This window comes from Equus quagga, chromosome 13 (assembly GCF_021613505.1).
Source record: "Equus quagga isolate Etosha38 chromosome 13, UCLA_HA_Equagga_1.0, whole genome shotgun sequence".
NCBI classification, from domain to species: domain Eukaryota; kingdom Metazoa; phylum Chordata; class Mammalia; order Perissodactyla; family Equidae; genus Equus; species Equus quagga.
The window spans coordinates 67005168-67031796 of record NC_060279.1 but is presented as its reverse complement, the minus strand read 5'-3'; the positions used below and the strand labels follow the sequence as shown (position 1 = coordinate 67031796).

The 26629-nt window shown below is 57.7% G+C and overlaps 2 protein-coding genes across 12 annotated transcripts in view; one reads left to right on the top strand and one right to left on the bottom strand.

The window, feature by feature from the left end:
- Positions 1 to 4931, top strand: part of IL34 (interleukin 34) — a 57297-nt gene extending 52366 nt beyond the window's left edge. For all 8 annotated transcript variants that reach the window (XM_046683696.1, XM_046683691.1, XM_046683695.1 and 5 more), the window contains 5 exons: positions 267 to 400; positions 1222 to 1299; positions 1584 to 1745; positions 3908 to 4043; positions 4261 to 4931. In XM_046683696.1, the coding sequence (XP_046539652.1) occupies positions 267 to 400; positions 1222 to 1299; positions 1584 to 1745; positions 3908 to 4043; positions 4261 to 4436 (686 nt within the window). In that variant the 3' untranslated portion in view covers positions 4437 to 4931. The remainder of the gene's footprint in view (positions 1 to 266; positions 401 to 1221; positions 1300 to 1583; positions 1746 to 3907; positions 4044 to 4260) is intronic.
- Positions 4932 to 6871: 1940 nt separating this feature from the next.
- MTSS2 (MTSS I-BAR domain containing 2) lies at positions 6872 to 26623 on the bottom strand. Of its 4 annotated transcripts, none has more exons than XM_046682817.1 (15): positions 26511 to 26623; positions 21642 to 21703; positions 21482 to 21555; positions 20544 to 20628; positions 20351 to 20442; positions 20192 to 20266; positions 19870 to 19878; positions 18809 to 18966; positions 18266 to 18373; positions 17192 to 17289; positions 15206 to 15428; positions 9439 to 9513; positions 8951 to 9127; positions 8607 to 8772; positions 6872 to 8525 (listed from the first exon to the last, which is right to left on the bottom strand). In XM_046682817.1, the coding sequence occupies exons 1-15, from the start codon at positions 26577 to 26579 to the stop codon at positions 7756 to 7758; spliced, it is 2241 nt and encodes a 746-aa protein (XP_046538773.1). In that variant the 5' UTR covers positions 26580 to 26623; the 3' UTR covers positions 6872 to 7755. The 4 variants fall into 4 exon arrangements, with proteins under 4 accessions (XP_046538773.1, XP_046538775.1, XP_046538774.1 ...); XM_046682819.1 differs by having other exon boundaries at positions 15206 to 15332; XM_046682818.1 differs by lacking the exon at positions 19870 to 19878.
- Positions 26624 to 26629: the final 6 nt, after the last annotated feature.

Genomic DNA, 26629 nt, shown 5'->3' with positions numbered 1-26629 from the left:
AGACCAAGCCCGGGCGTGGCTCCTGGGGGGCTGTCCTGGCCAGGGGTGGGGGTGGACGGGCTGGACGGCTCCTGCTCGCCTGGAGGTGCTGTCCTGGAGCCCAGACCCCAGGGAGAGCATTCTTAGTGGTGGGAAGGCCTCCTTGGGGCTCTGCGCCCCTGCCTCCTCCCATGAATACTGGTGACTGGGAAAAGGGAGGATGGTTGTGCACAGCTTTGCACACCCGGGCACTGTTGCTCATGCGTTCTGTTGGGTGCGGTCCACAGATTTTGGGATCCTCCTTGGCATGGCCTTGGGGAACAAGGGTTTGGAGGTGTGGCCCTTGACCCAGAGTGAGGAGTGCGCGGTCACTGGCTTTCTACGGGACAAGCTGCAATACAGGAACCGCCTTCAATACATGGTAACCACGTGGGCATCTGCTGTGTCCCTCTTCCCAGGCCCCTGGGATCACTGGGCGTAGGGATCTGGACATTCAAGGTCCCTCCTTAGACCTGCGTCAGCCTAAGCCTACCATGGCCCTTCTCTCCACCACACACCCCTATGCGCCTCCCATCCTGCCATCCATCTCCGGGGATCTCCACCCCTCCTGCTTGATCTGACCTGTGATCCCACCTCCACGTGGCACTCACTCTGTGACTCAGAAATGGACTCCAGGAAGCCTTGGGGGGAACCCCAGACACTTACTGGCAGAGGAGATAAGGACGTAGAAATTAGAGTGTTTGATTCTTTTTGTAGGGTGGAGACGCCCACGTGGCACATGGCTCTGTGTGTCTTTTTTATAACAGCTTTATTGAGATGTACTCCACATACCATACCATTCACCCGTTTGAAGTGTCCAGCCCAGCGGGTTGTAGGGTACTTGCTGCAGTTCTGCAGCCGTCGCCATAATGAGTTGTAGAGTAATCTTTTAAAGTAATCCCCCACCCCAAAGAATACGTTTCTATTGGGGTGGTCTGTCCCTCATACTGCTTCTTGGCCTGAAACTTCTGCCTTAACAGGAACTGCATGCTTGGTTTCAGTCTTCCCTGTGTCCGCAAGGAGAGAGAGCTGTCTTTATCCCATGGGGAGCCAAGTATCTCTTCTCCATAGAGGGCCATCTCTGCCATCGAAGGGCTGGGCCTGGGTCCTCTCTTCCTACATCAAATTCGTCTGGGAGGTTGGGGGGACATGTCTGAGCCATTTCTGACTCTGACCTCATGGTTTGTTCTTGTACCTTCCCAGAAACACTACTTCCCCATCAACTACAGGGTCAGCGTGCCTTACGAGGGGGTGCTCAGGATGGCCAATGTCACCAGGCTGGTGAGAATCCCCTCCGGGGCTGGGGAGACCCCTGCCTCCTGGGACATCCCATAGGCCCAGCCTGAGAGGCATATTGGTCTTGGCAGGTCCTGTTGTCAGGGGCCTTTCCTGGTCCCTCAAGCAAGCCTGCCCTTGGCCCATGCCCAAGGTACCTGCCAGCCACAGTGGATGCCCGTGGTCGGCTCATTATGCAGGGCAAGCCCTGGGGTGGGGGTGTCAGAGTGGGGGAGGAGGGCCCAGAGGCCTGAGTCTAGGGGTTCTAACCATCTCTCCTGTCCTTGCAGCAGAGGGCTCGAGTGAGCCAGCAGGAGCTGCGGTACCTGTGGGTCTGGGTGAGTCTCAGTGCTACTGAGTGGGTGCAGGAGGTGCTGCTCGAGGACCATCCATCCTGGAAGTACCTGGAGGAGGTACATACACTGCTTCTGGACGTCCAGCAAAGCCTTAGGGTGAGCTGCTCGGAGGTGTGGGCGCGAGGGCGTGTGTGTGCGCGCGCACGCACCCGCATGGCCAAGGGCCATCGAGGGAGGACGTAAACACATGGAAAATTCCAGCATGTCCTGAAGGGTGTGGGAGAAATGGGGGAGAGGGAGAGATGGCCAGGGCTGACCGGGAGGTGGGCTAGGCCAGGGGAGCTGGGGGCGGGGACTGGAGATTCCCCTGAGAATCTGTTCCAGGCTCTGCCACTCTGGCTATGATCCTGGGCTGGTCATTGATGTGTCTGGCTTTGTTTCTGCATCTAAGATGAGGTTCCTGTGGGGGAGGGGGAGGGACAGCTAGATGGAACACGAGGGGTTTTTCCGGTGAGGAGGCTCTTCTGTGTGGTCCTGTAACAGTGGATACGTGACATCTGGCACTTGTCAAAGCCCATGGAATGTACAACACGGAGGGACTCCTAATGTAAACTATGACTTTAATAATGAGAATGAAAGAGGTCCCTGATAACTGCCTGCTCGGGGGGCTGATCTGAGGCCTCAGGGATACGTCCTCTAAATAAGCCTGAAGAGGAAGGTGACAGGATCTGTGTGTCCCCACGCAGGCCATGTGTGAACTATGGTACCCCTCCCCACACCACCATTTGCCCTGCTCCCCACCCCAGCCCTGCCTCGGGGACCCCCACCTGCTCCCCAGCTCAGCCAGAACACCCAGCACCAGCCATGAGCCTCTGAGGATAGAGGCGCTTAGGGGCCAGCCACTGTTTTTGCAGCTGCCTGGAACTTGGGGAGGCTCTCTCAATTCTGGCAGAGGCCGGGGGACCCAGCGATTTCCTTGGTGGCTCTTTTGTGCCCGTGGGCAGGGTGGGTTGGAGCTGACCTGGGGCAGACATGGTTTTCCGTCCTCGTTTTGCCTCAAGAGGGTCTCTGACTCTGAGAGCTCTCGGGAGCCCATCTGGGGCCCGGGAAGGAGGTTGCGGGTAGGTGGAGGCCCTGCCCACCAGGGCTGTTCAGATTTAACCAGCATTTACATCTCGCTTCTTTCTAACAATGTTCGTGGCCCATGACCCGCTCCACATCTGCCCCCATCTGCCCGGCAGTGGGTTCTTCCCTGCTATGGAGTGGGCTGTGGGGGTGGGCTCCCTTTCCCTCCGTCTCCCCTCACTCCTCTCTCCAAGCTGCTGTGACAAATTACCACTAACTGGTGGCTTCAAACAACTGAAATTATTCTGTCACAGTTCTGTCATGGTGTCAGCAGAGCCACACTCCCTCTGAAGCTCTAGAGGAGGAGCCTTCCTGCCTCTTCCAGCTCCTGGTGGCTGCTAGTGCCCTTGACTCGTGGCAGCATCACTCCCATCCCTGCCTCTGTCTTCGTCTTCGAGTGGTCTTTCCCTCTGTGTCGCATGTCCTGTCTCTTTTAAGGACACCAGTCATTGGATTTAGGGCCCACCCTCAATCCAGGATGATGTCATCCTGAGATCCTTAGCTTAATTCCATCTGCAAAGACTCTGTTTCCAGAGTCACAGTCACAGCTACCAGGGGTTAAGACTTGGACACAGCTTTTTGGGGGTTGGGGGGGGGCTCACAATTCAACCCTGCACCTTCACTTCCCGCTCAGGCCCCACATTTCCTTCTTCGAGATGTCTTCTCCCACGGCTCTGCCCCCTGCTCAGGGACTTCCTGCCCACGGCATCCTCGGGGCTCCCCACGCCATGTGTATTCCTTCTGTTAAGTATTGTGGGGAGATGCCCTGGGCTGGCAGCCTTGACCTCGCTGTCTTCACCACACCAGCCTCATGAAGGTCCTTTCTCTTCTTCCCTGGAGTTGGTGGGGGTCTTTGCATCCTGAAGGACAGTGTTTCTGGGGCCAGGGACTCCACATGGCCCGATCTCCTCCCTCTCCGGCCTGCCCCCTGCAGTCATTTTACCAACGATGGAGAAAGAGAAGCATCTGTGTTGCGCTTGGGTGAGGGGTGCTGAGGGGGACCCCCCCCCCCCCAGGAAACTTGGCACCTGCGGCAAGAAGAAGGAGAGAAATCGCCTACAGGCCTCCTGGTCACGGGAAGTCTTGTGCTTCTTCCGTGGTCTGTGCCCCTCCAGGAGGAACAGCCCTATGGCTCTCCTGGGAGGTGGCTGTCTCTTCACTGACCTGCGGTCCTAACGGTTTCCTCCTTCTAGGATGTGGAGGTCAGCCCCCAGGTGGAAGTGGTGTTGTCACTCCTGAGTGCCCCAGGGCTGAGCCTGAAGCTGGTACGGCCCAAAGCCCTGCTGGACAACTGCTTCCGGGTCATGGAGCTGCTCTACTGCCCTTGCTGTAAGGAGCTGGGGTGGATGGGGCTGGGGCAGGGTGCCAGGTGCCAGTCACTGGGCAGAGCCAGGACTCCCTGGGCAGGCCCTCTGCTCCCCAGGGCTGCAGGTCATTTCTGGAAGCCCAGATGGGCCCTGGGTATGGGGACAAAAACAGTGCGGCTTGGTCTGGGGACGAGGAGGGTGTTGGCCACTCCTGTAGTCTTTTTTCCTGTCCCCTGCAGGTAAACATAGCTCCGTCCTGAACTGGCAGGACTGTGAGTTGCCCAGCCCTCAGCCCCACAGCCCGGAGTCCTCATCATCACAGTGTGTGGCTGCCCAGCTGTACCCTTGGCCCCAGCAGCCCCCCACCTCCCTGCCCCGCTCCCCGGGATCTGAGGCTGGAGTCCCCCCTCAGTGATGCTGCCGAGGGCACGGGGCCAGGCCTCCTTCCAGAGCAGCCTGTATGGTGACCTGGGTGGGGCAGCTGGAGGAGCTCCCACGGGAGTTCAGCTGGGCCTGACACTTGGCTGCGTGGTGGTGGGAGCCCCCGCTGGAAGAGGAACCCCTGGAAGGGTGTTTGTCCTTTGGGGATTCTGTGCCTGAGAAGGGCTCAGCTTCCTGCCTTCCGTGCCTCATGTGGTCTTACCTGGGGACCTGTGGGCACCTGAAGATGGATGAGGACCGAGCTCCCACCCCACCTGGCACTGCCCGGGCCGCCTCCCTTGCCCGACGGCAGCACCGAACGTCTCCTAGCCTGCAGAGGCGAGAGCTGGTCGAGGGGCCGGTGGGCATGGGGCGGACACCACTCCATGAGGCCGGGGAGGGGGCAGAGCCCAACGCCACATCTTGCCACAGTGGATGCTCTTCCAGTTCCTTTTATTTTTTCTATTAAACACCTGCTTTGTTTTGTTTAGTTTTGGTTTGTTTTGCATCTGCAAGGGTGAATGGACCTGGAGAGGACCTGGAGGCCTCCACCGCCTCCCCCTCCAGCTCCAGCCACGAGCGCAGGAAGTGGGAGGGAGTCCAGGAGGTGGGAGGTCGGGGCGGCCCTGGGGCCTGGGTCTGAAGATTGGGGTTTGGAATGGACCTGGAATGGTAGGTATTTGAGGAATTGTGTTCTTCCAGTCCTGCCCTAGCACATCAGGCCTCAGAAGCCTGATCCTGGGCAGTGCCTCCCGGCCCCTCCCCCCATCTGGCTGCCCAAAGACAGCCCCCAGCAGGGACAGAGCTGAGGCATTCAAAACTTAGGTCCTGGCACAAGACCTGGCCACTCCTGGCCCTGCCACACGGCGCCCTGGGCTGCCTGGCCAGGGTTTCGGGATGAGAAAGGGCTGGGGCGCAGGCAGGGTGCTGCGGGGGCAGGTGAGCAGCAGCCGAGGAAGGGAGGCGGAGGCGGGGGTGTTAATTACAGTACGACTTTATTAATACTGGAATCTTCACAGTGAATTTGTTACTTGAGCAGTGACTATTTAAATCAAGGGGGGGGGGTGGAGGGGGTGGGGAGGAGAGGATAATTTATCCAAAAACCGACAGAAAGAAAAGAAACAAAATGGTTCAGATGGGATGGGGGGGCGGCAGGTGGAGGGAAGATGGGTGAGTAGGAACCAGGAGGGGAGGCCGGGGGTGGGGAAATAAATTAAAAAAAGGAACAAGTTAACAACAGCACCAGAAAAGTTACTTCAGTCAAAAGACGCTTTTGAAAAGAATATTTCTCTGTACAAAATGAAAAATAAAGCGAACGTAAAGAAGTCCCCCAAACCAAAGTTTGCGACGCGGGATGGTTGGCTCGGATCCCGAGGGGGTGGGCCTACGAGGTGGTCACTAAATGGACAAAGGTGATCAAGGGGATGGAGGAGTTATGTACAGCCCTAGGGTGGCTTGGAGGGGAGGGGGGACGGCGGAGCATGGGAGGGGTGCTGGCCTTCCCCCCAGGAGGCAAGCTCTTCCTCACAGGGACTTGAGGACCCATCCCCACCCCCACCCACTGCCCCTTACCCTGCTCACATCACACAACCTGCATCTTACATCAGCCCACCTGGGCAAACCCTGACGCAGCCCTGGGGGGAAGGGGCTGTGTAAGCCCCACCCCAAGGCTTCCCAAACTGGCCACCTGCTCTCCCAGCCCCTTCAGGCCCTCCCTCGCCCAGGCCACCTCCAGGTACCCAAACCTGGGCTCTGGGGTTGGCCGGAGCGCTCAGCAAGGCCCTTCTCAGACCTAGCGACTTACAGGTACCATTCTCCATCGCCCTCGGGGAGCCGGGGGCGGCTCCATCCACTTAGGGGCACCCTTGGTTCCCCAGACCCTCCTGGCCATGCTGCCTGGATCCCAGCCTCTGGCACAAAAACTAGCAGGGGCTCCAGCTTGGTGCTGGGAGACTCAGCCCCGACTGCTTCCCGTCCAGACTAGGAAATGCCTGCTCTCCGGAGCCCTGCGGGACCACAGGAAGCCCTGCGCACCTGTTTTCACCTGCTTAGAGGGGGCGCGGGACATGGTACATGGAGGGGGAGGCCACCCCGCCCCACCCCCAGCACAGGGCCGGGACTGCGGGGTGACCATCTTGGGAGGGCATCTCCTCTGGCAACAGAGAGTCAAAGCCAGTCTCCCTGGACTTGCCCCCAAGCCGGCGGCCCTGGCTCAGACCGCAGCCAGGCTGCAGGCCCTGGCCCTCGCCAGCCTTAATTTGGCAATGTTCCAGATGCTGGGGAGAAGAACAGCTGCCCCAGGCTTCGGCAGAGCCAATTCGGCCCTCCTCCTCCCGCCATGGCCCACCAGGCCACTGTGGAGCCCTCTGTCCCTCAGGCACTCTCGGACACACCCTGTATTGTCCACCCTGTCCCCATACACAGTCCTTGTCCAGTCAGCTCCATTTTATTATATTCATAAAATAACCCCCCACACCCTCTACAGCTCCAGCCCCCACCCCCAAAGGGGACTGAAACTGTGACCAAAGTGCCCCCAGAGTTAAGTCCTGACGTGCCCAGATGAGGACCGGACACCTGAAAGCAGCTCCCGGACCTCTGGACTCCTGCCCTGCCCCCGAACCCAGCCCCACCGCAGGGGGAGGGGAGGCTGCCTCGGGATCCCCAGCCTCCTCCACGCAGGTCCCCTTCCCCCACGGCGGCTCACCTCCCTCCCCCTGCCCTCCCAATCACCAGCCACTCTGCCCAGCTTTCCGGTCACATCTGATACGTTAGCCAGTTGGGCACCCTGGCCCCTCCATGGCCACCCTGCCTCTCTGACGGGGAGAGAAGGAGAGAAGGGGGAGGGACGGGGGGCTCAGTCAGGGGCGGAGGGCGCCAGATTCCAAAAAGCCCGAGGCACGCTGACCTGACCGGGGCCAGGTGGCCAGGCTAGTTGAGCTGTGGCACTGGCCGGAATGGCCCAAGGCTGGCCGGCCCCTTGTCGTGGACTAGGAGCATAGCCCTGGGCCTGAGATGTGGCAAAGGCAGGGCCAGCAGGAGGAAGGTGGGACAGAGGAGGCCAGGAGAGTATCAAACAGGCTCCAGATCCAGTTCAGGACCCCAGGCTCCGCCTGGCGAGCGTGAGAGAGAAGTCACTTCCTGTCCAGCCACGGAGATCCAAGCTGGGTGTCTCTTTCTGTAAAGTGGCTTTGCCTCATGTGACTTTAAAAGAAAGCAAGCTTGCCCAGCTCTGCTCTCTCCTGGCTGTGCCTTTGCTCTGAGCCGCCGCTGCCCACCGGCCTGGCGGGAGGCCAGAGGGTGGGAGGGTGGCGCCATCACAAGATGCGGGGCGCCGACCTGTCGTTGGTGACCGTCCTGCGGAGGCGCACCCCGCGTCGGATGGCCACCAGCATGTCTTCAGCTGGGGGGTCGCTGGTGGCAGCCGGGGGCGGGGTGGGCGTTTCCTCTGCGGGGGTGGTCGACAGGGCTGTGGGAAAGGGGAACTGGCCCTCGCCCAGGGCGTGGGCGCCTGCCACCAGCTCCCCGAGCTTCTCTACCAGGCTGTGCCGGTTGGCGGCCAGCTGCTGCTGCTGCTCATCGTCCTCCTCGCCCCCAGGCCCGGGGTAGCCGGCGGCCTCGGGGGACGCGCTGCCCCAGGCTGTGTTGGGCAGGCTGAGCCTCTTCGGGGAGGCCTTGGCCAGGTCCGGCACCAGCGGCGAGGCGGCCTCGTCAGTGTAGAAGACGCACTCCTCGCTGCCTGCCCGAGTGGGCCCTGCGTAACCGGGGGAGTCGGGCACGGTGGGCGTCTTCACTGGGACAATGGGTGGCCGGATGGGGATGGGGCCAGCGCTGGAGAGGGCACGGCGCACGGTGGGCTTGGTGGAGGGCGTGCGGCGTATGGTGGCCACGCCGGGGGGTGCACCCGAGGCGGTGGGCAGCCCCGCGGTGGGTAGCCCGGCGGTGGAGGCCGGGCGCTTGGTCTGGATCAGGCGGCGGTAGTTCTGGGCGATGTTGCTGTTGCGAGGGATGGTGGACGACTTGTCGAACTCGGGCGGGCCCTCACCGTCTGCATCCCCGTTCACCGAGTAGCAGTCGTAGTCGGAGCCTGCCGGGCACGGGAGGCAGTGGGCCTGGGGCCTGGGGGCTGTGAAGGCCCAGTAACCGACCCCCAGCCCCCGGCGCCTACCTTGGGAGGGGATGGTGTCCTCGGAGCACGAGGGCGTGGTGGTCTGCGTGCTGTAGCCGCTCGAGTACTGCAGCGAGTCCCGGCTGCTCTTCTGGTGCTCCAGGCTCAGGCCGCGGGTCAGCACCATGGCCAGGTCACTGGCCGCAGGGGACACCTCCTCACCATGCTGGGGGTGGTAAGACTGCAGGCTGAAGCCTCGCTCCCTGCTTCCCCCCTCAGCCCGGACTCCAGGCAGCCCCCACCAGGTGCTCGGAGCTGGTCCTGAGACGACTCACTGGGTTCCGGCCCTGACCTGGGAGTGAAGGTGGGGCCCTGGCTGGGGTACCCGGGGAGCTGGCGCCTACCTTGGCTGCAATAGTGGCAGGGGACATGCGGGGTCGTGGTGCTTCCTCTCCACTGGGGCCCAGGGCACCCCCGCTGGCCGGGCCGGGCTCTGTGTCTCGGAGGAGCTCCACTCGGTCCTTCCTCCGCTGCAGGGTGGTGCCTGCGGGCTGCTCGTGGGGGCCGGCCTTGGACCAGTCCTGCAGGGAACGGAGGCGGGTGAGGGGGACCCTTGGTCCTACTGCCCATGGCCAAAGGGGCCCCTAAATAGTCGAGGTTCAGGGTTTCCAGGCCCATGTGAGCCTCAGGCTCACAATCATGGCCAAGGGCAGAGCACGGAGATGCTGCAACCTCTGGTCCCACTAAGCCCAGGGGCAGGAAGGGGTGTCCCAGGGGAGTGGCCGCAGGTGGTGCCCAGGCAGCTTTTTTTGCGAGAACAGGCACTCTGTGCACACCCCTCTGGTCAGACCCGGGCCCTCCCTGCATCCCGCTGTGGGTGGGGAGCACTGACCGAGGTCGGGGAGCTGCACTCGCTAACAGACTGGCAGGTTTCTGAGGCCTCGGAGGACGCAGAGCTGGAGGACTTCTGCATGCAGACGCCAGCAGGCGGGTGGACAGGCCGGGAGGCAGGGAGGAGAGAACAGATGTGGTCACAGCGCCAGCATGCAGCGAGGTGTTCGATTTAGCACCACACCCTGTATGCCCTCAGGGCCACGGCTGTGAGCATCTGCAGAAAACGCAGTGCCCAGAGCGCACACCACAGGCATGGACCTACCCCACGGCCCAGCCCAAGAACCACACATTTTGAGCATTAATTACTCGACTTGCTGCTGATGGCCTGGACTGGTGGGCAAGGGAAAGAGATACTAAGGGTGGCAGTTAGGTGTCTGGCTTGAGCAGTGGGCTGATAGTGTCCCTGTTTTCTCAGGAGGTCAGCCGGGGGGAGGCATGAAGTCAGAGTCCATCCTGCACATGTTAAGCTGTATCTACACAGGGATGCAATGTAGGCAACTGTACTTATGAGTCTGGAGTTTAGGGAGAAGCCAGGGTTGGAGCCACAAACCTAGCAGCCATGGGACAGAATAAGGTCACCTAGGTAGGGAGAGTAGTTAGAGAAGAGGGTCCGGGACCTTGGGCGTGCCAACATTTAGGGGTTGGGAAGAAGACAGTCCAGCAAAGGAGAGCGACAGCAGCTGCCGGTGAAGCAGAGGGAAACCAGGAGCAGATGACATCAAGGAAATCAGGGGAAGAACCTGATGTGCAAAGGAGGGAGGGTCAGCTGTGCTGATGCTGCTGGGGGCCATCAGATGAGGGCAGCGGGGCGTCCGTGGAGACCTCAAGAACTGTTTCATAGAATGGTGGGGATGGAGGCCCATTTAAGAATGGACTGAAGCGTGCATGAGAGACACTGCTTTGGGCAGTCAGGGGGACTGGCACCCTGGGAGGCCCCCCCAACTCAAAACAACTATCAAGAATGGAGAAAACAGAAGCAAGGGCAGAGACAGGACCATGAGTCCTGGAGAGTATCTACAAAAATCTCGATAGTTTCTCTCTGAGGTTGGGAAGAAGATAAGGATGCCCGCTATCACCATTCCTATTCAGCACCGGAAGTCCTAGCAGTGCAACAAGGCAAGAAAAAGAAGTAAAAAGCAAAAGGATTGGAAAAGAAGAAATAAAGCGGTCATTATTTGTAAATGACATGATTACACATAGAGACTACTCAAAAGAATCTACAATTATCAGAATTAACAAGTGATTTTAACAAGGTTAGTGGAGGGAAGACAAATGTACAAAAAAAATATTTCTAAATGTTAGCAGATAACACACAATTGAAAAAACCCTAAGAAGCCAATATACTTTCTGGCAGCATCAATAAACGTCAAATACCCAGGAAAAAAATTCCAATGATAGATGTACAAGATCTTTACATGAAAACTATAAAACATTACAGTCACGTGCTGCATAACGATGGTTTGGTCAACAACAGACTGCATAAAGGATGGTGGTCGCATAAGATTAGCACCACACAGCCTAGGTGTGTAGGAGGCTATACCATCTAGGTTTGTGTAAGTGCACTCTATGATGTTGGCACAATAACGACATTGCCTAATGATGCATTTCTCAGATCATAGCCCTGTCGTTAAGTGATGCATGACTGTCCTGAGGGAAGGTAAAGCCTAAATAAATGGAGAGACATACAGAATCCCAGTCAAAATCCCAGGAGATTTTTTTTTTGGTGAAAATTGACAAGCTGATATTAAAATTTATAAGGAAATGCAAAGGGCCCCAAATAAGCAAGGTGATACTGAAGAATAACAAAGCTAGAGGACTCTCATTATCAGATATCAAGATTTCTTTTATAAAGTTACAATAATTAAGATGTTGTGGTATTGGTACAAGAACAGACAAATTGACCAGTGGGACAGAATACAAACTCCAGAAACAGCCATACATACACAGATACCTGAGTTACGACAAAGGCAACATGGCAGAGCAGAAGGGGAAGAAGACAGTCTTGTCAATAAATTGTCAGTTAGGCATCCATATGGAAAAAATGGCCCCTGCCTCACACCACACACACACAATTGATTCTAGATGAGCTGCAGATCTAAGTGAAAAAAGTAAAACAAAAAAGCCTTTAGCGGAAAACATCTTTGTGACCTTGGAGTACACAAAAATATCTCAGGACACAAAGAGCAGTAACAATTTTAGAAAATGGATAAATTGGACATATATTAAAATGAAGAACTTTAGGTCATTAAAAGACCCCATTAAGAGAGTACAAAGGGAGTGCACAGAATCAGAGAAGATATCAGAGGAAGGACTTACAACTATAGTATAGAGGAAGTTCTATGAATCAATAAAACAAGATAACCAGAAAAATGGGCAAAAAATTTGAACAGGTCCTTCACAAAAGAGGATATCCAAATGACCTTTAAAAGTATGAAAAGGCGGGGCTGGCCCCGTGGCCAAGTGGTTAAGTTCGCGCGCTCCGCTGCAGGCGGCCCAGTGTTTCGTTAGTTCGAATCCTGGGCGCGGACATGGCACTGCTCATCAAGCCACGCTGAGGCAGCGTCCCACATGCCACAACTAGAAGAACCCACAACGAAGAATACACAACTATGTACCGGGGGGCTTTGGGGAGAAAAAGGAAAAATAAAATCTTTAAAAAAAAAAAAAAAAGTACGAAAAGGTGTTCAACCTCATTCATCGTTAGGGAAATGCAAATTAAAAACACAGGGCACTACTACCATACACACACCAGAATGGCTAAAATGAAAAAGATGTAGAATACCAACAGCTGGTGAGGATGTGGGATAGCAATAAGCCACTGCTGTGCTATTCTTGCCAAAACTATGACCTCAAACTAATTATGGGAAGTCATCAGATAAACCCAAATCGAGAGCTATTCTACAAAATACCTGACTAGTACTCTTCAGAAGTATCAAAGTCATGAAAGAGGAAGAGGGACTGAAGAATTGCCAGAGACTTGGAAAGTCGAACTAGTCACAACTAACTGCAATGTAGGATCCTGCACTGGATCTTGGATTCCTGGACCAGAAAAAGGATATTAGTGAGAAAACTGGCAAAATTTGAAAAAAGTTCTAGATTAGTTAATAGCATTGTGCTCATGTTAACTTCTTGGTTTTGGAAATTGTTTGGTGGTTACATAAATGTTAACATTAGGGTAGGCTGTGGGAGGGTAGGTGGGAACTCTATTCTTTTTGCAATTTTCCTACAAGACTAAAATTATTAAACAAACAAACAAAACCCCTCACTGGATAGGTTAAACAGCTATAAAATAGAGAAAAAGTAAATTGGAAGACAGACCTGAAGAAATTATCCAGAACGTAGGACAGAGAAACAAGGAGATGGAAAACATGAGAGTGAAGAGACACAAAGAGAGAATGAGAAGGTCTGCCACACATTTAACTGGAATCCCAGTAGGAGAGAACAGAAAGAAAGTAGGAATAAAGAGAGGCGACTGAAAATTCCCACAACAAATGAAAGACACAAATACAAAGTTATAGGAATACAAACATCAAGTGAGGCTAAATAAAAACAAATCCATGACTAGACACATTGTAGCAAAACTAAAGAGAAGATCTGAAAAGTGGCCAGAGACAGAAGTCACATGCTCACAAAGGAGCAACAACGTAACTGATAGCAGATCTCTTCACCAACAATGGAAGCCAGAGCACAGTGGAAAAACATCTTCAAAGTAGGGAGACAGAATAACTGCCGCCTCAGAATTGTGTTCCTGGCAACATTAGTTTTCAAGAAACGGGCAAAAATAATGCATATTTACATACAAACAAAAGCAAGTTTACTACTACAGATCTTTTCTAAAAGAACTTCTAAAGGATGTACTTTACTTCAGAAAGAAAGAAAGAAGAAAGATTTGAGATGCGAGAAAAAACAATGAACAAAGAAATGTGTGATCACAGGGCTAAGTCTAAAGAAATATTGTCTGTATAAAATAATGTTGAAATTAAGAAGAAAAGTGTCATTTTTAGGTGTTATAAAAAGGGAGAGAGTGACATATAATAGCTTATAAGTTGGAAGGGAGTGGGTAACTGAAGTCAAAATATATTAAAGTCCTTGAATTATTCAGGAGGAGAAGTTGTGACTTTGCTAAAGATGCATGGTAAAATTTCAACATAACCTGTAAAAGAAAAGAAATAGAGTATAACTTACAATCTGGTAGAGAGAAAATAATGGGAAAAATAAAAACCAAAGAAAAGGTAAGAGACAAAAAAAGCACAGAAAAAGCAGAACAGATAGAAAGAAAAAAGTAAGACAAGTCTAAATATGTCAGTAATCATAATAAATATAATGGACTAAAAATGCCAATTAAGAGATAGAGATTGTCAGATTGAATAAGAAAAGAAAATCTAGGTATATGCTGTTTACAAGAGACTCATCTAAAATGTAAGGATACAGTGAATTTAAAAGCAAAGAAATAAAAGATGACAATATAAATATGAACAGAAATAAAGCTGAGGTAGCTGTAGTAATATCTAACAAAACAGACTTTAACTTAGAAAGCATCTAAGGAACAGAGGATCAACGACACCATGTTAGAAGATTCAATTTACTATAAAGATAGAGGAATACAGACATGTCAAGCGAGGTTAAAGAAAAACAAATCCTTAATAGACACACTGTAGCAAAACTAAAGAGAACATCTGAAAAGCGGCCAGAGAGAGTAGTCAGATCACTCACAAAGGAGCAACAATGTGACTGATAGCAGACCTCTTAACCAACAACGGAAGCCAGAACCCAGTGGAAAAATATCTTTTAAATTTGTATGCGCCTAATAAAACAGCCTCAAAAAATATAAAGGAAACATGGATAGAACTATATGGAAGAAATGAACAAATCTATGGTTTTTCAATTATTTATCGGTGGAGACGACAGGAGTGAGTGGGAAATGAGGTAGAAATGGTCGGGGTAGACAACTCTTTTGAGAAGCTCTGCTGTGAAGGAGACTAGGTGGCTGGAGGAGAACGTGGGGGCAAAGGAGGGCTTTTGAGATGGATGAGACTAGAGTATGTTTGGGTACTGATAAGAATGAGCCAGCAGAGGGATAGAGACTGGCAGCACAGTGGGGACACCCTTGGTTAAAAGAACAAGAGAGCATAGAATGCTGAGCTCAAATGGAGGCACTAGCCATGATGGGGAGGGACAGCAGATGGATACAAATGCAGGCAGGGTCACTCCTGATACCCTGAGGACAGACCTTGGGCATGTGGCCTGACCTCCTTTTGTCTTCTGCTGTGGTCTCTCTGTCCATCTCATTGAGGCTGCAGGATCTGAGCCTGCATCTGAGGCCAGTCTCTGGGTTCAGAGTGAGTGGCTCAAGTGTGGAGACAGGGGAGGATGTCTGCAGATCCTGGGTACCCTGGGGATGTGTCCTAGGGCCAGCCACTCCATCACTGTAAGCCTATGCAGGAGAAGGGTCACAAGGCACCAGAGCTGGCAAGCTGCCCACTCCCAGCTCCTATGGTGGGATGAAGATAGGAGGCAAGGAATTGAGAAATGGGGAGGAAGTGGGGCCACAAAAGCCCCCTGCTGTGGCAGATGCTGGTGCTCCAACACCTTCCCCACCTCTCCTTAGCCTTGAAGCAGTGAGCTCACATTGGTCCCCAATGCAGTGGTCCTGGGGACCTCCAGGCCAGTCTCAACAGGCGTAGGTGGCCCCACATGTGGACAGCCTGAAGCTGGCATGAGGCTGCAGCACCCTACCCCAGGTGGTCCTGTGGACACTGGCTCACCTGGCTGGTGATGTCTGAAGGCATGGGTGAGGGTGGCTTGGAGTAGGTGGCATCCTGGGAGATGAAGCCAGAGTCGTGGGAGGAGACACTGGAGAGGCGGGCGGTGGTGGTGGCTGGCTGCGCCAGGCTGCGGTAGCGACAGGTGGAACTGGGTGAGTATGTTTGGGCACCCCCAGGCCATGGGGCTCCGCCACCCTTGGCACTGCTACTGCTGCTGGGGGCACTGGGGGAGTAGAAGAGGCAGGCACAGCAGCCAGACAAGAAGACACAGGGGTGCGTATGGAAGGGAGGGTGACAGACGAGGGTAGGGGAGAGAGGTAAGGGGCAAAGGAAGGAAAAGACAATGTCAGACTACAAGGTCCTGAGACCAGGGGCCACAGAGGAGCTGGGTTCTGGGATCTTGGGGGAGGGCGGGGCCTAGGCAGGGGACAGCATTGAAGAGCTGGTCCAGCGCCTACCCCTGGAGTGCCCCAGTGCTCCAGGGTATGCCCAGGGTGAAGCTGTCTCTCTGCCTCCTACTCTGCCATTAGGAACAGTAGACCTTAGGTTAACAGTGGGGAAACTGAGTCACCAAGTGTCGAAGTTTCACAGTTGGGCTAGAACCAGACACAAGTGTGGTCATTTCTAGACTGCCTTCTCAAAGTCTGATGTTTACCATCAAATCCTACTTGGTTGTTTATGTGTGCTGATGGTCTGTGTGGGTCCTGGACCCACCACCGCCCTCATCCCCTCCACCCTGAGGGTGTCCACCCTCCCTAGCTCAATCCTCCACACAACCATTTCACCCTTGGGCATGCTCCCGGCAGTTAAGGTTGCCTTCCTCCTGAGTTTGACCCTGAGGCCCTTCAGCCCCCAGCCTTGGTCATGGGTGTCCCCTGCAATCAATTATCCCTCCTGTGATGGCCACCCACTTGGGGTCCGGCAGACCTGGGCCCTCCTCTCCCTGCAGGAGATGCTGACTGCTGTGCCCGGCTTTCCTCCCAGGCCTCATGCTCAGTACCCAGCAGAGGCTGTTCTGGGGAAGGGTGCCTGGCACAGAGGGTGCTCCCCACCAGTAACTCGCTCTGTGCTCACTGCTCTCCCCCTGAGGAGCCTTGAATCTTAACTGTCTCCTCCAAATCCTGCCCCGGGGCCAGCCCTGGAAGCATCCCTGATCCGGAGACTGCCCGGTGATTGAAGGAGACCTCGGGGCCAGCCTGGGTTGGGGTTCGGGCCTGTGGCATCTGCCGGGCACCAGCTCTCAGGAACCAGCCAGGCTGGAGGATCCCTTACCTTGTGGCCTCAGCATATGTTCCCAGAAGCCTCCATATTCTTCCCTGACCTAATTCTTTTTTTTTTTTTTTTGAGGAAGATTAGCCCTGAGCTAACATCTGCTACCAATCTTCCTCTTTTTGCTGAGGAAGACTGGCCCTGAGCTAACGTCTGTGCCCATCTTCCTCTACTTTATATGTGGGATGCCTGCCACAGCATGGCTTGACAAGCGGTGCCATGTCCGCACCCGGGATCTGAACCTGCAAACCCCAGGCCGCCGAAGCGGAACGTGCAAACTTAACTGCTGCACCACTGGACCGGCCCCTCCGACCTAATTCTTACTATTCCCCCAGACTGTGCTGGGCCTGGCAGAGCCCAGTGGCTAAATGCTGGGACTCTGTGCCTCAGTTTCCCCTTCTGTGAAATGGAGACAACACCATACCTGATACGTGGTGTTAGGATTCAGTGAAGAAAATGCACAAAGCATTTACTTATTGCTCCGTAAGTGAAGCTGCTCCTGCCCTCCTCTTCCTGCTAACACCTGTCTGGCACCAGCAGCAGCCTTGTGACCAGGGTCTATGTGTCGTCTACACTTGCAAATTCCTTGATGACGTAGACATTGTGGGATTCTGGGGCCCTGAAGCAATTCTTGATGTGGCTTTGGTAGGAGCTTCCCCATTCCCTCCTGGGGTACCCCTGCCCCTCCCGACCCCATCACCCTCCCTGCCCCCTGACCTGCACATGCTGGACTTCCGGGAGCTGGAGCTGCTGGGTGATGAGGGTGGGGTCTGGTAGGACCAGCTGTAGTCGGAGCCCTTCAGGTCTTTGATCACCTGGATGGGACAGGGATGGGGTCACTGGAGGCAGCCCTGCTCTACAGAGAGCCTTATTTTCCTGGGGCCCTCACTCTCTTCTCTATTTAGAACCAGGCCCCAGAAGGAGGCCCCCAGGAGTCTGAAGGCCCCCCCAGCTTTTTCCAAATGCAAGCTCCTTACTCAGGCAGGTGGGAAGCAGGGCTGCCAGAGGGCTGGGGGTGCTGGGGGGAGATTCTGCCCTCTCTGATTCTCAGGGATGCTGCCTCCACCTGGGCCAGGCCCCCTCAGCTCACACACACTGAGTGGATTCTGAGCCCAGCCTGGGCCAGACGGGACATGGGAGAACCAGGCACTCCTGAGGATTCACTGTCACTGGCAGAGGAGCCAGGCAGAGTGACCATGGAGGACACCATGAGGTTCAAATTCCGGCTCTGCTGTGCCCCTTGGGCAAGTTCCTGGACCTCTCTGAGCCTCAGTTTTCTCACGTGAAATGTAGGCAACTGTTCTTGTCTTAGAGGTGATTCAGTAAGATATGCTCAGCGGAGTGCTGGGCATACAGTGAGCTCCTAGTGAGAGCAATGCCAGGTAGGGCTGATGCTGATGCAGTGGGAGCACAGTGATGGGGTGAGGTGGGCAGGGCGGCATGTGTGTGCAGGTGTGCCTGTGTCTAGCGGAGATGACAGGTTCTGGGCATGGGTGGCGGCAGGCATTGCCAGGTCTGGCTTGCTCAAGTGGAGACTGGGGGCAGACGCAGGGCCAAGCCCCACGGATCTGGGACTCCACCCACCTGCTCTCAGGCTGAGGCCCCTGCTGGGTCCTGGGCACGCCACCCCTCACCTGGGCAGGTGCTCCTGGGTGCCCCACCGTGGGTGTTGAGACATGTCTGGTCCTCTGTCCCCAGCTACCTCCCCCAAATGCTGTCCCCTTCCTCCTCTACTGTCCCCAGTCAAGGGCAGGCCCTCCCCCGGTCCCCCATCCCCAAGGCTGGTCGCACCTGCTCGCTAGCGGGAGGCAGCTTGTGCGGCTCAGCGGTCAGCACCACCAGGTCGTCGATGATGCCCTGCAGGTGGGTGATCTCACCCAGCATGGTCAGCTCGCCGTTCTGGGGAAGCAGCCCGTCAGACCCACCGGCCCTCCCTGCTCGCCCAGCCTGGAGGGACAGGCCTCACCTGGCCTCTCTCTCTCATCCTCCCCACTAGCCCAGGCTGCTCGGGGTGACAGAGGCTGGGCCTGCACAGCCTGAGGCTGGCACGACCATCCATCTGGACCAAATACATGCATGAGCTACGAGACCTGTCTTTGGGCCAGGAGCATGTGGCTCTGAACGCACCCAGCCAGGGATCACTGAGAAATGGCCTTCTTTGAAGGTCAAAGGGTCAATCCTGGGCCTGCCCCAACCTGCCAGGACCTCTGAGTTACCCAGAAGAACTCTTGCCCAGTGGCTCCCAAATCCTGATTCTTGGGATTTTGGGGGCACCTCTCAACTAGCCCAACTGTGGGGATGCTCAGAATGCCTCTCTGCCCATGAGGGACCTACCACCACAGGCTGCAGGAAGGTGATGAAGGTGCAGAAGCGGCCGCGCTCCTCGATCAGGGCCCGGCGCACGGCCTGCTTCTCCGTCTCCTCCAGCAGCAAGTACATGTCGTTGACGTCCTGCAGGGCGCTGTCCAGCTGGGGCTGCAGGTCTCCTTTCCCTGGAGGGGTTGGGAGGAGAGGCCGCGCTGGGGACGCTGGCCTGGCTTGCTGCCTCCATGGCTCAGGGCCCATGGTGGTGTCCCTGGTTGTGGGGCTGGGCACTGCCATGGGGGCCAGGGGACCAGGGAGGGTGGTCAGGACTGTGGGGCTTGTGGAGGGGCTGGTCCCAGAGCAGGCAGAGAGGAAAGACAGAAACGAACACAGGAAAGACACCAAAGCTGCAAAGCCACCCAGGACCTGGGGCAGCCCTTGGAGCAGCTGTGCTCAGGGGAGCCCAGTGGAGGCCTCCACAACAGCTGAGTCTTCCAGCCCCAGGATACCCTCACTGCCCGTGGGACGGTGCCCCCTCGCCCCACAGGGCACAGGAAGGTGGGGTGGAGGCTCAGCTCTAGGCCAGGCCCCTGCAGGGTGCCGGGCTCAGGAGAGCTAGGGGCTGGGTCCTGGGGGCAGGGAAAGGAGGGTATCTCAGTGTGGGCCCCCACTCAGCTTAGGGGGAGATGCACAAGGACAGCAACAGTGACACAAAGAAGCAGCAAGAGACAGAGAGAGGTGAGAGGATGATGTAGAGGAGACGGTGAAACAGGAAGTGGGCAAGCGACAGGTATGGACTCTGGGCAGGCCTGGCTGGGGCAGGGCAGCCAGGGCCTGTGTCCCCCCCCCAACCCGGTCCAACCCCTCTTGGCCTGCCAGACTGACCCAGCAGTGGCCCCCGACTCATCCCTGGCCAGGGGCCCTGGGGGCCCCAGGAGGACTGTGCCCCAGGCCCCTCCCTTGCTCGACGGACAGCCTTCCTCGCTCGTCCTTGGCCTGGAGAGGTTCCTTCCAAAGGCCCTGAGCTGGGGGAGACAGACAAATGCGACAAGGACGGGAGGAGCAGCTGGAGGGACGGACATTTGACTTACCAAGTAGCTCTACAGGAAGGATGTGGGAGGAGGAGAAGAGAAGAGACAGAGAAAGAAAGAATGTGTGAAAGACAGCCGGATGGACAGAGCCACTCCTGGGGGGGGCGCCGGGGCCTGGGCCTGAGAGGGTCCTGGGCCAGGTCTGGGGTGCAGGGTGCTCCCTCCGTCCCACCCAACAGGTTGGAGGGTCCTGTGTCCAGAATAGGGCTCCTTTGGCCAGGAGGATGATGCCCTGGGGTGCCACATGGCGGGGAGGCTGGTGGAGGGGGATACGGAGTGGGGCCCGGGGGGGCTGTGCCTGATGGGCCGCTCTGGGCTCTACCTTTGCGCGCTTTCTTCTGCAGCTTCAGCGTGTCTGAAGACTTCTTTTTGATCTCATGCCGGGCTCGTTTGTACTCTGCGCAGACGGGAGAGAGGAGCGCTGTGATGGGGGTCTCTGCGGAGTTGGGGCCGAAAGCCCCCGCCCCAGCTCCGGCCCCACCTTTCGCGTGGTCCTTGTCCAGTTGGTTGGCTGACTTCTTCCAGTCCTCGATGCGCTCCTGCAGCGGGTTGATGAGGCTCTCCAGCAGTGCGCTGTGGGCGGGGCACGCAGGTCAGGGCTACTGGGGTGGGGATGGGGTGGGGTTGTGTCTCCCTGCGTCCCCTGCGCCCGCCCACCCGCGGCGCCCACTCACTTGGTGAACTGGCGCAGCTTGGTCTCGATGCTGCGGTGGCGCATGCACATGCGCGTGAGCGCCGAGCCGATGTCCCGCGTGGCCCCTGGCGAGGCAAGCGCGCGGGGTGGGAAGGAGCCCGCCCGGGCCTCTGCAGTCCCGGCCTGTGGCCACCAGGGGGCGCGCCGGCCCGCGAAGACCCCGCAGCCCGCGCCCGCCCACCGCATTCCGCAAGCCGGCGGGCCGCTGCGGGGATTTGATCCTGCCTCAATATTTACCCAGGCCCTAGTCCGCATGGGGCCAGGCCCTGCCCACCCCGGCCATGCCAGCCTCCTGGAGCTGCGGATGCTCTCGTTGTCAGACCAGGAGCCTCCCTTCGCCCCAGCTGGCAGAGGCCAGCATGAAGGACCATGCAAAGAGTCAGCCAAAATTCCCTCCCGCCCACAGGGAACCACCTCCAGCTGCACACAGATGCAGGCACCAAGGTGTGAGCACCTGTCCATTGCCTTGGTTCTCACCACCCGAAGGAACAGGGGCCCCGGCTCCTGCGACTCGGACCAGAAGGCAGAGGAGACACCCAGGCCAACAGGGAACCTCCCCTGTCTCCGGGCGTTCTCAGAAGGGCAATGGGATGGATGAGAAGCCATAACCAGACTCACTGTACAGAAGGGTACAACTGTACACTGTACAACTGTGCCTGCGGGGTCAAGTGAGCCACCCACAGCAATAATGGAAGCCCCCTGTAGTAATCCCTGTCACTGCTCACCCACTCCTGCTTGCATGCCTCTAACGATGAAGGCCTCACTCGCTCCATAACCAGCCCCTGCCATTATAGAGCAGAACTCAAGGTCCTGACTCTGGGCCTGGTGTCCTCTACCTGGCTCACACTCCACTCAGCCTTTCCAGCCTGCAAGCCCAACCTGGGGCATCCCCAACCTCCAGCCACGCCCCCTCCCCACCTCGAGTGTTGGTGGCCATGTCTGCCACTTTCTGGAAGGCATCCAAGAAGGCCACAGCAGCCAGCACAGTGGTCCTGGGGAGATGGACAGTGGGATGGTCTGTGGGTGAGCTGTCCTCTGTCCCGCCCCTCCCCAGCTGGGGCACCCTCAGTAGCCTCACCTCAGCTGGGAATGCAGCTTTGTGGCCTTGGAGTTGAAGTCCTCCCAGATGGGGTAGGAGCTCTGCCGAGGAGACGGGAGAGGAAGTGAGACTCCTTGGGGGCTGCTGGGCTCCACCTGTGCTGGGCTCCCCACATGCCTCCAACCAGTTTCTGGGCAGTTTCTGAGAGAGCGGCTCTGTCCCCACAGACAGGGAGGCTCCTGGGCCCTCTGGGAGAACAGAGGACCAAGGACAGAGCCATTGGGCACGAGGAGGGCCTGGCTCTAGGAACAGGTGCCTTTGCTCATCCCTCTCTCCCTGACAGTCAGGAGGTCTGTCCTACTGTCTACAGTGGCAACCATCTTGGCCCTCAGGGGACATGGAAACAATAAATGGCAGGTCCTGTCTCCTCAGGGCTCCCCAGAGGCCTGGCAGGGGATCTGGGCTGAGCTGTAGGAGGGGCACCATGTCCCCCTGGACACAGCCTGGGATGGTCCACATGGCATGGGCGCAGAGGTACAGTGTGCAGTGACAGGGCTCAAGGCATGCCAGGTCTAAACTGGGGCCTCTGGGGGCCCATACCCTGTGCCCCGGAAGCTGCTGCCAGCCCAGCCAGCTATCCATACCAGGCCAGCAGCAGTGGCTCCCAGGCCTGGGGAGGCTGTGGCTGCTGCAGGGCCTGGCCAGCCTGCCCGGGACAGCCAGGCCCTGGGCTGAATGGAGCCTTGTGTGGCCAACAGAGCTACCTTTCTCCACCCCCGGCTCCCCTCCCCTCCTGGGGACACACTGTGGCCTTTATCCCAGCCTGGCCCAAAGCTATGAGTTGGGAGGGGGTTTCCCAGTAGGGAGGCTGGGCTCCTGGCGACCAAGTTGTCCAGTCTGATCAAGGGGCTTTTCTGGCTAATGCGCCCTCCTGCAGCTGCTGGGTCCTGGAGGAACCTCAGCCCTGGTCCAAGGGCCCTGTGCTGGCCACCCTCCTCAAAGGGGAGCCCTGAGCCAGCAGAGCCCCAGCCCCAAGGGGCTTCCGACCCTCCCTTCCAGGTGGGATGGGGCACTGGGGGCTGGCGCTTTTCCTGAGGAAAGGGGGAAGCAGAGACCCCAGCAGCCCCCAGGGCCTCATAGGGAGGCTCTGCCTAGCCGGAACCCCGGAGCAGGTTCTAGCTGGCCTCTCCAGCTGAGGACGGCCTGCAGGGGTGGAAAGGAGACAGGACAGCTTCAGCAAGCCTCAGAAAGTCCCTCCATTCCCAACGCAGCCCAACCAGGGTCCAGGGAAAGTAAATATTTGAGTTCACACAGGCTGGGGCGGGAGGGGGAGGCTGTGGGTGGGCTGTCTCCTCACGGGCACAGCTCAGGGGTAAAGGGACCTGGGATGTGGTCCCTGGCAGTCCTGAGGAGCTAATCCACATCTCAGCATGCCCAGGAGCCTTCTGAAAGGTGGCAGCCTCCCGCCACCTTGACCCTTCAGCCCCGAAGCCTTGCCAAGACCTCTAGGGAGGAGAGATGATGCTGGGGGTGCAGGGTCCAGCGGTGGCTCTTCTGGCCCCCAGAAGGCCTTCTCAGCGCCTTCAGCAGCCTCTGGGCAGTCTGAGAGAGCAAGGGACTAGGAGAAGCTGGAGAGAGACAGGTCCCTACTCCACTGAAGTCCCTGGGCTGAGTCCATTCCCTCAGCTTCCATCCAGATGAACCTATTCCATCCCAGGCCTTCACAGCCTTGATCTCCCAGTGGGGAGGGGACAAGATGAGGCGGGGGGAGGCCAGGCTCAGTTCCTCCTCAGCAGATGGCCGAGCACCTCAGTTTCTAAGGACTGGGGACTCCACTCCCCACCAATAATTCATAAAGGACCCCAGAAACAGGAGGTTGAGGGGCTGGGGCAGCCAGGGCCCCAAAGAGCATCCTCAGTCTTCACCTGGGCCTGCACTCTCCCTGCGGCCATGCCCTGGCTGGCAGGCTCTAAGACTCCGGTTTATTATCACTAATAACAGTAATTGGTACTGCTGACCAAATGCTGCAGTGGGCCAGGCCCTGAGCTAAGCCCTTCCATTGTGTGATCATATCGAATCCTTCCAAAGGCTCCTCAAAGGAACACAATTATCACCCCCATTCTACAGATGAGGAAACCGAGGCTCAGACTTGCCCAAGGCCACTGAGTGGCAGGGCCAGGATCCGATCCCATGTCTGATGGTCACTCCACATCAGGGCAGAGGGCTGAGTACCTGGGCATCAAGGGTGAGGAGGTGGCAGGGACAGGAGAAACACCAAGCACCGCCCCCTGCTTGTCACTAGAAGTGCCCAAGAGGATGGGATGAGACCGATAAGGAGGCTGCTGAGGCTCCAGGCCCTTGGAGACTGTCTATGTCCAAGTAGTGGTCGTGGTTCAGAAGTGGGCTGTGCAGGGAGTGACCCAGGCTGCCTTCCGAGAGAGAGGGCTTGCCGGTGACCCTGGGCCAGGGCCCCTCTCTGAGCCTCAGTTTCCTCACCAGTCAGATGAGGATGGGAATGGCAGCTGTGTCCTCGGTCAGCGTGGAGACTTGAGGAGACACTGCAGAGGACGCCCTTGGCACAGTGCCTGGCCCGGAGTGAGTGCCCAGTCAGTGCTGCACCTCTGCCTGGAGCCCTCCCGCCCGGCAGGGCCTACGTGTCTGCGTGATCCTCCCTACTCCAGAGAGGATCGGCAAAGATGATGACCCCATTTTCCGGATGGAGGCCTCATTCATTCCGCTGAAGGTGCAGTCAGGTCTGCTGGGGGCCTGTGGCAGAGCGCCGGGTGCTGTGCCCAGTCCTGTCATCTTGGGCAAGTCCCCGCTCCTCTCTGGGCTCCAGTGGGCAACTAAGCTGAGTTAAACGAGGCACAGAAGGCAGGGAAAGCTCCTGAGGGCTCCCCTCCCCATCCCTGAGCTGGTATCCTCCTCTGGGCCCTCCAGGCTCCAGGGCAGCCCAGGGAGCCCTCCCTGCCCTAGTGGGCTACCCAGAGGCCAGGGGCTGGGCCTGCCAGACGGTCAGAGTGGGCTATTGTGGGGCCTGTGGAAGCCCTGGGGGACAAGTTCAGCCTCTTCGACGTGGCCACCTTCCTCTGTGGAAGCCCCCCTGCTTCTGTGGCTCAGGCCATTGAGGGAAACAGCCAGGGGCTGGCCCCAAATCCAGGTGTTTGGCCTCCAGGTGGCCCAGTCCGCTGCTCTGTCCCTGGCCTGAACACATGCCTGTGTCATAGGTACTTGGCATCACCCCAGGTGAAACCTCTCCCATTTTGCCCACACATAGCAGAAAATCCTGCCTGAATCTCTTGCTACACTCTGGGTCTCTTTCCTTCTGTCTCATCCCAAAGTTCCTTGCAAATTGCCTGGAGAGGCAGGGAGGCGGTCCTGCCCCTCTTCTCCGAGCAGAGCAAAAGCTGCTGCTCTCTGCAGTGTTTGCGGAGAGAGGCTGCCAGCGGGAGGAGGGTGTGGGAAGGTCCCACCCTCTGCCAGCCCTGGGAGTGCCTGGGGGAGGGAGGTAGGGGGTGCCTGGTCCTAGGAAGGGATCCTGGTGGCAGGGCTGTGATGTCCACAGGGCAGGAGGGGCTGCTGAGGCCAGAGAGAAGCCAGGACTTCGGAGGGCTGGCAGAAGGGGCCCGGTGGTGTTGCAAGGGATGGCGGTCTCAGGGGAGGATCCTGTATGGGGTGGTGGTGGTGGGGGGCACCTCCATGCTGCTAACACTGCAGTCCCAGGTGAGGGTGGCTTCAGGCCTCTTCTAGGGGCAGGGATCTGGCCCCTGGGGCTGTTCCCCTGGCAGCATTGGGAGCCACCCAAAGGGCCTGCCCGACACTCTGGGGCGGGTTGCAGCATGGTGTGTGGTGTTTCCTCCCGGGCCTGCGATGTCACCGTGGGATTCTGTGTTGTGTACTTGGGAGTGTGCGACAGGCCATGAAGATGGGGGCCCACAGTCCTGCCCCAGAGGAGAGGGTATGGTCGCTGGTTCTTGGCCCCCACCCTGAGCTGGAGCTGGATCTCCTCTCTGCCTAGTCAGCCTGGGCCAGCCCTGACAAACCCTGGCCTCTTTGGGGCAGAGGTCCCCTAGCTCCCTAGATCAACAGTGAGTGGTGAGGTCAGGGACAGCATCCAACAGTCTCCTTAATGACCTTGAGCCATTCCCAGGCCTCAGTTTCCCCACCTGGTGGGCAGGGAATTGGTGGCCTGCTCCAGCCTGACCTTGGCAATCACAGCCATTGTAGGAGTGCCAGGGTAGGGAAGGCCCTCCCTTGGGGTTGCTCCACCAATCCCAACCTTCTCCTGTCCTCCTCCCAAGGTGAGGACAGAGGCCTTGGGATGCAGGGAGACTCGGCCTGGATACCTTGGAGGCCTGGAGCTTCCTGGGGCTTGCTGCCACGACAAGGGGACAAGGGAAGTGGGGGGTGGGAGTCGCGGCGGCCTGGCGGGGAAGGAGTTAACGGTTCTCTGCTTCATTATTTCCCCGGCATTGGTGGTGACAGCATTGTCTGGACTCAGGGGCGTCGGGGGCGGGGGGCACGGCGGTAGAAGGGGGCAGAGGCCGGAGACCCCAGACCTGTTAAAGGGCTGTAGTCGCCCCCAGAGCCAAACCCCATTCACGGTTTGGGGGTCCGGGGCACAAGGGAGCCCGTGTGTGTCCAGGCTCGCGTCCGGACCCCACGGGTGCGCACAGACTCCGGACACCGCACGGATGCCCCGACACACGAGCACCCACATCCCCCCAGACAGGCACCCGAGACCTGGCTGCACAGCAGACGCAGGCCGGACACGGACACACTCAGACAAGGACACACAGACACCGCGGCGCACGGACACAGCAGGGCACCGCTGCCCGCCGCCGCGCGTCCCCAGAGGGGACCCGCACCCGCGCGCCCGGCAGCGCCGGCCCCGCCGCGCCCCGTTACCTTCATGTCGTTGACGATGGCCTGGAAGAGCCCGCCCAGGGCGCCGCACTCCTTCTCCGCCGTCTCCATGCTCGGGCCGGGCGGCGGCGGGGCGCAGGCAGGGCGCGGGAGCCGGGCCG

Bases quoted from the DNA above. Each gene is read 5' to 3' on its own strand.
- MTSS2 (XM_046682817.1), bottom strand. From the start codon at position 26,579: ATGGAGACGGCGGAGAAGGAGTGCGGCGCCCTGGGCGGGCTCTTCCAG. The intron at 20,443-20,543 runs GTGAGTGGGCGC...CCCCGCCCACAG, and splicing joins AAGCTGCGCCAGTTCACCAA to CGCACTGCTGGAGAGCCTCA. The intron at 15,429-17,191 runs GTCAGGGGGCAG...CTACTCCCCCAG, and splicing joins CGGAAGTCCAGCATGTGCAG to TGCCCCCAGCAGCAGTAGCA.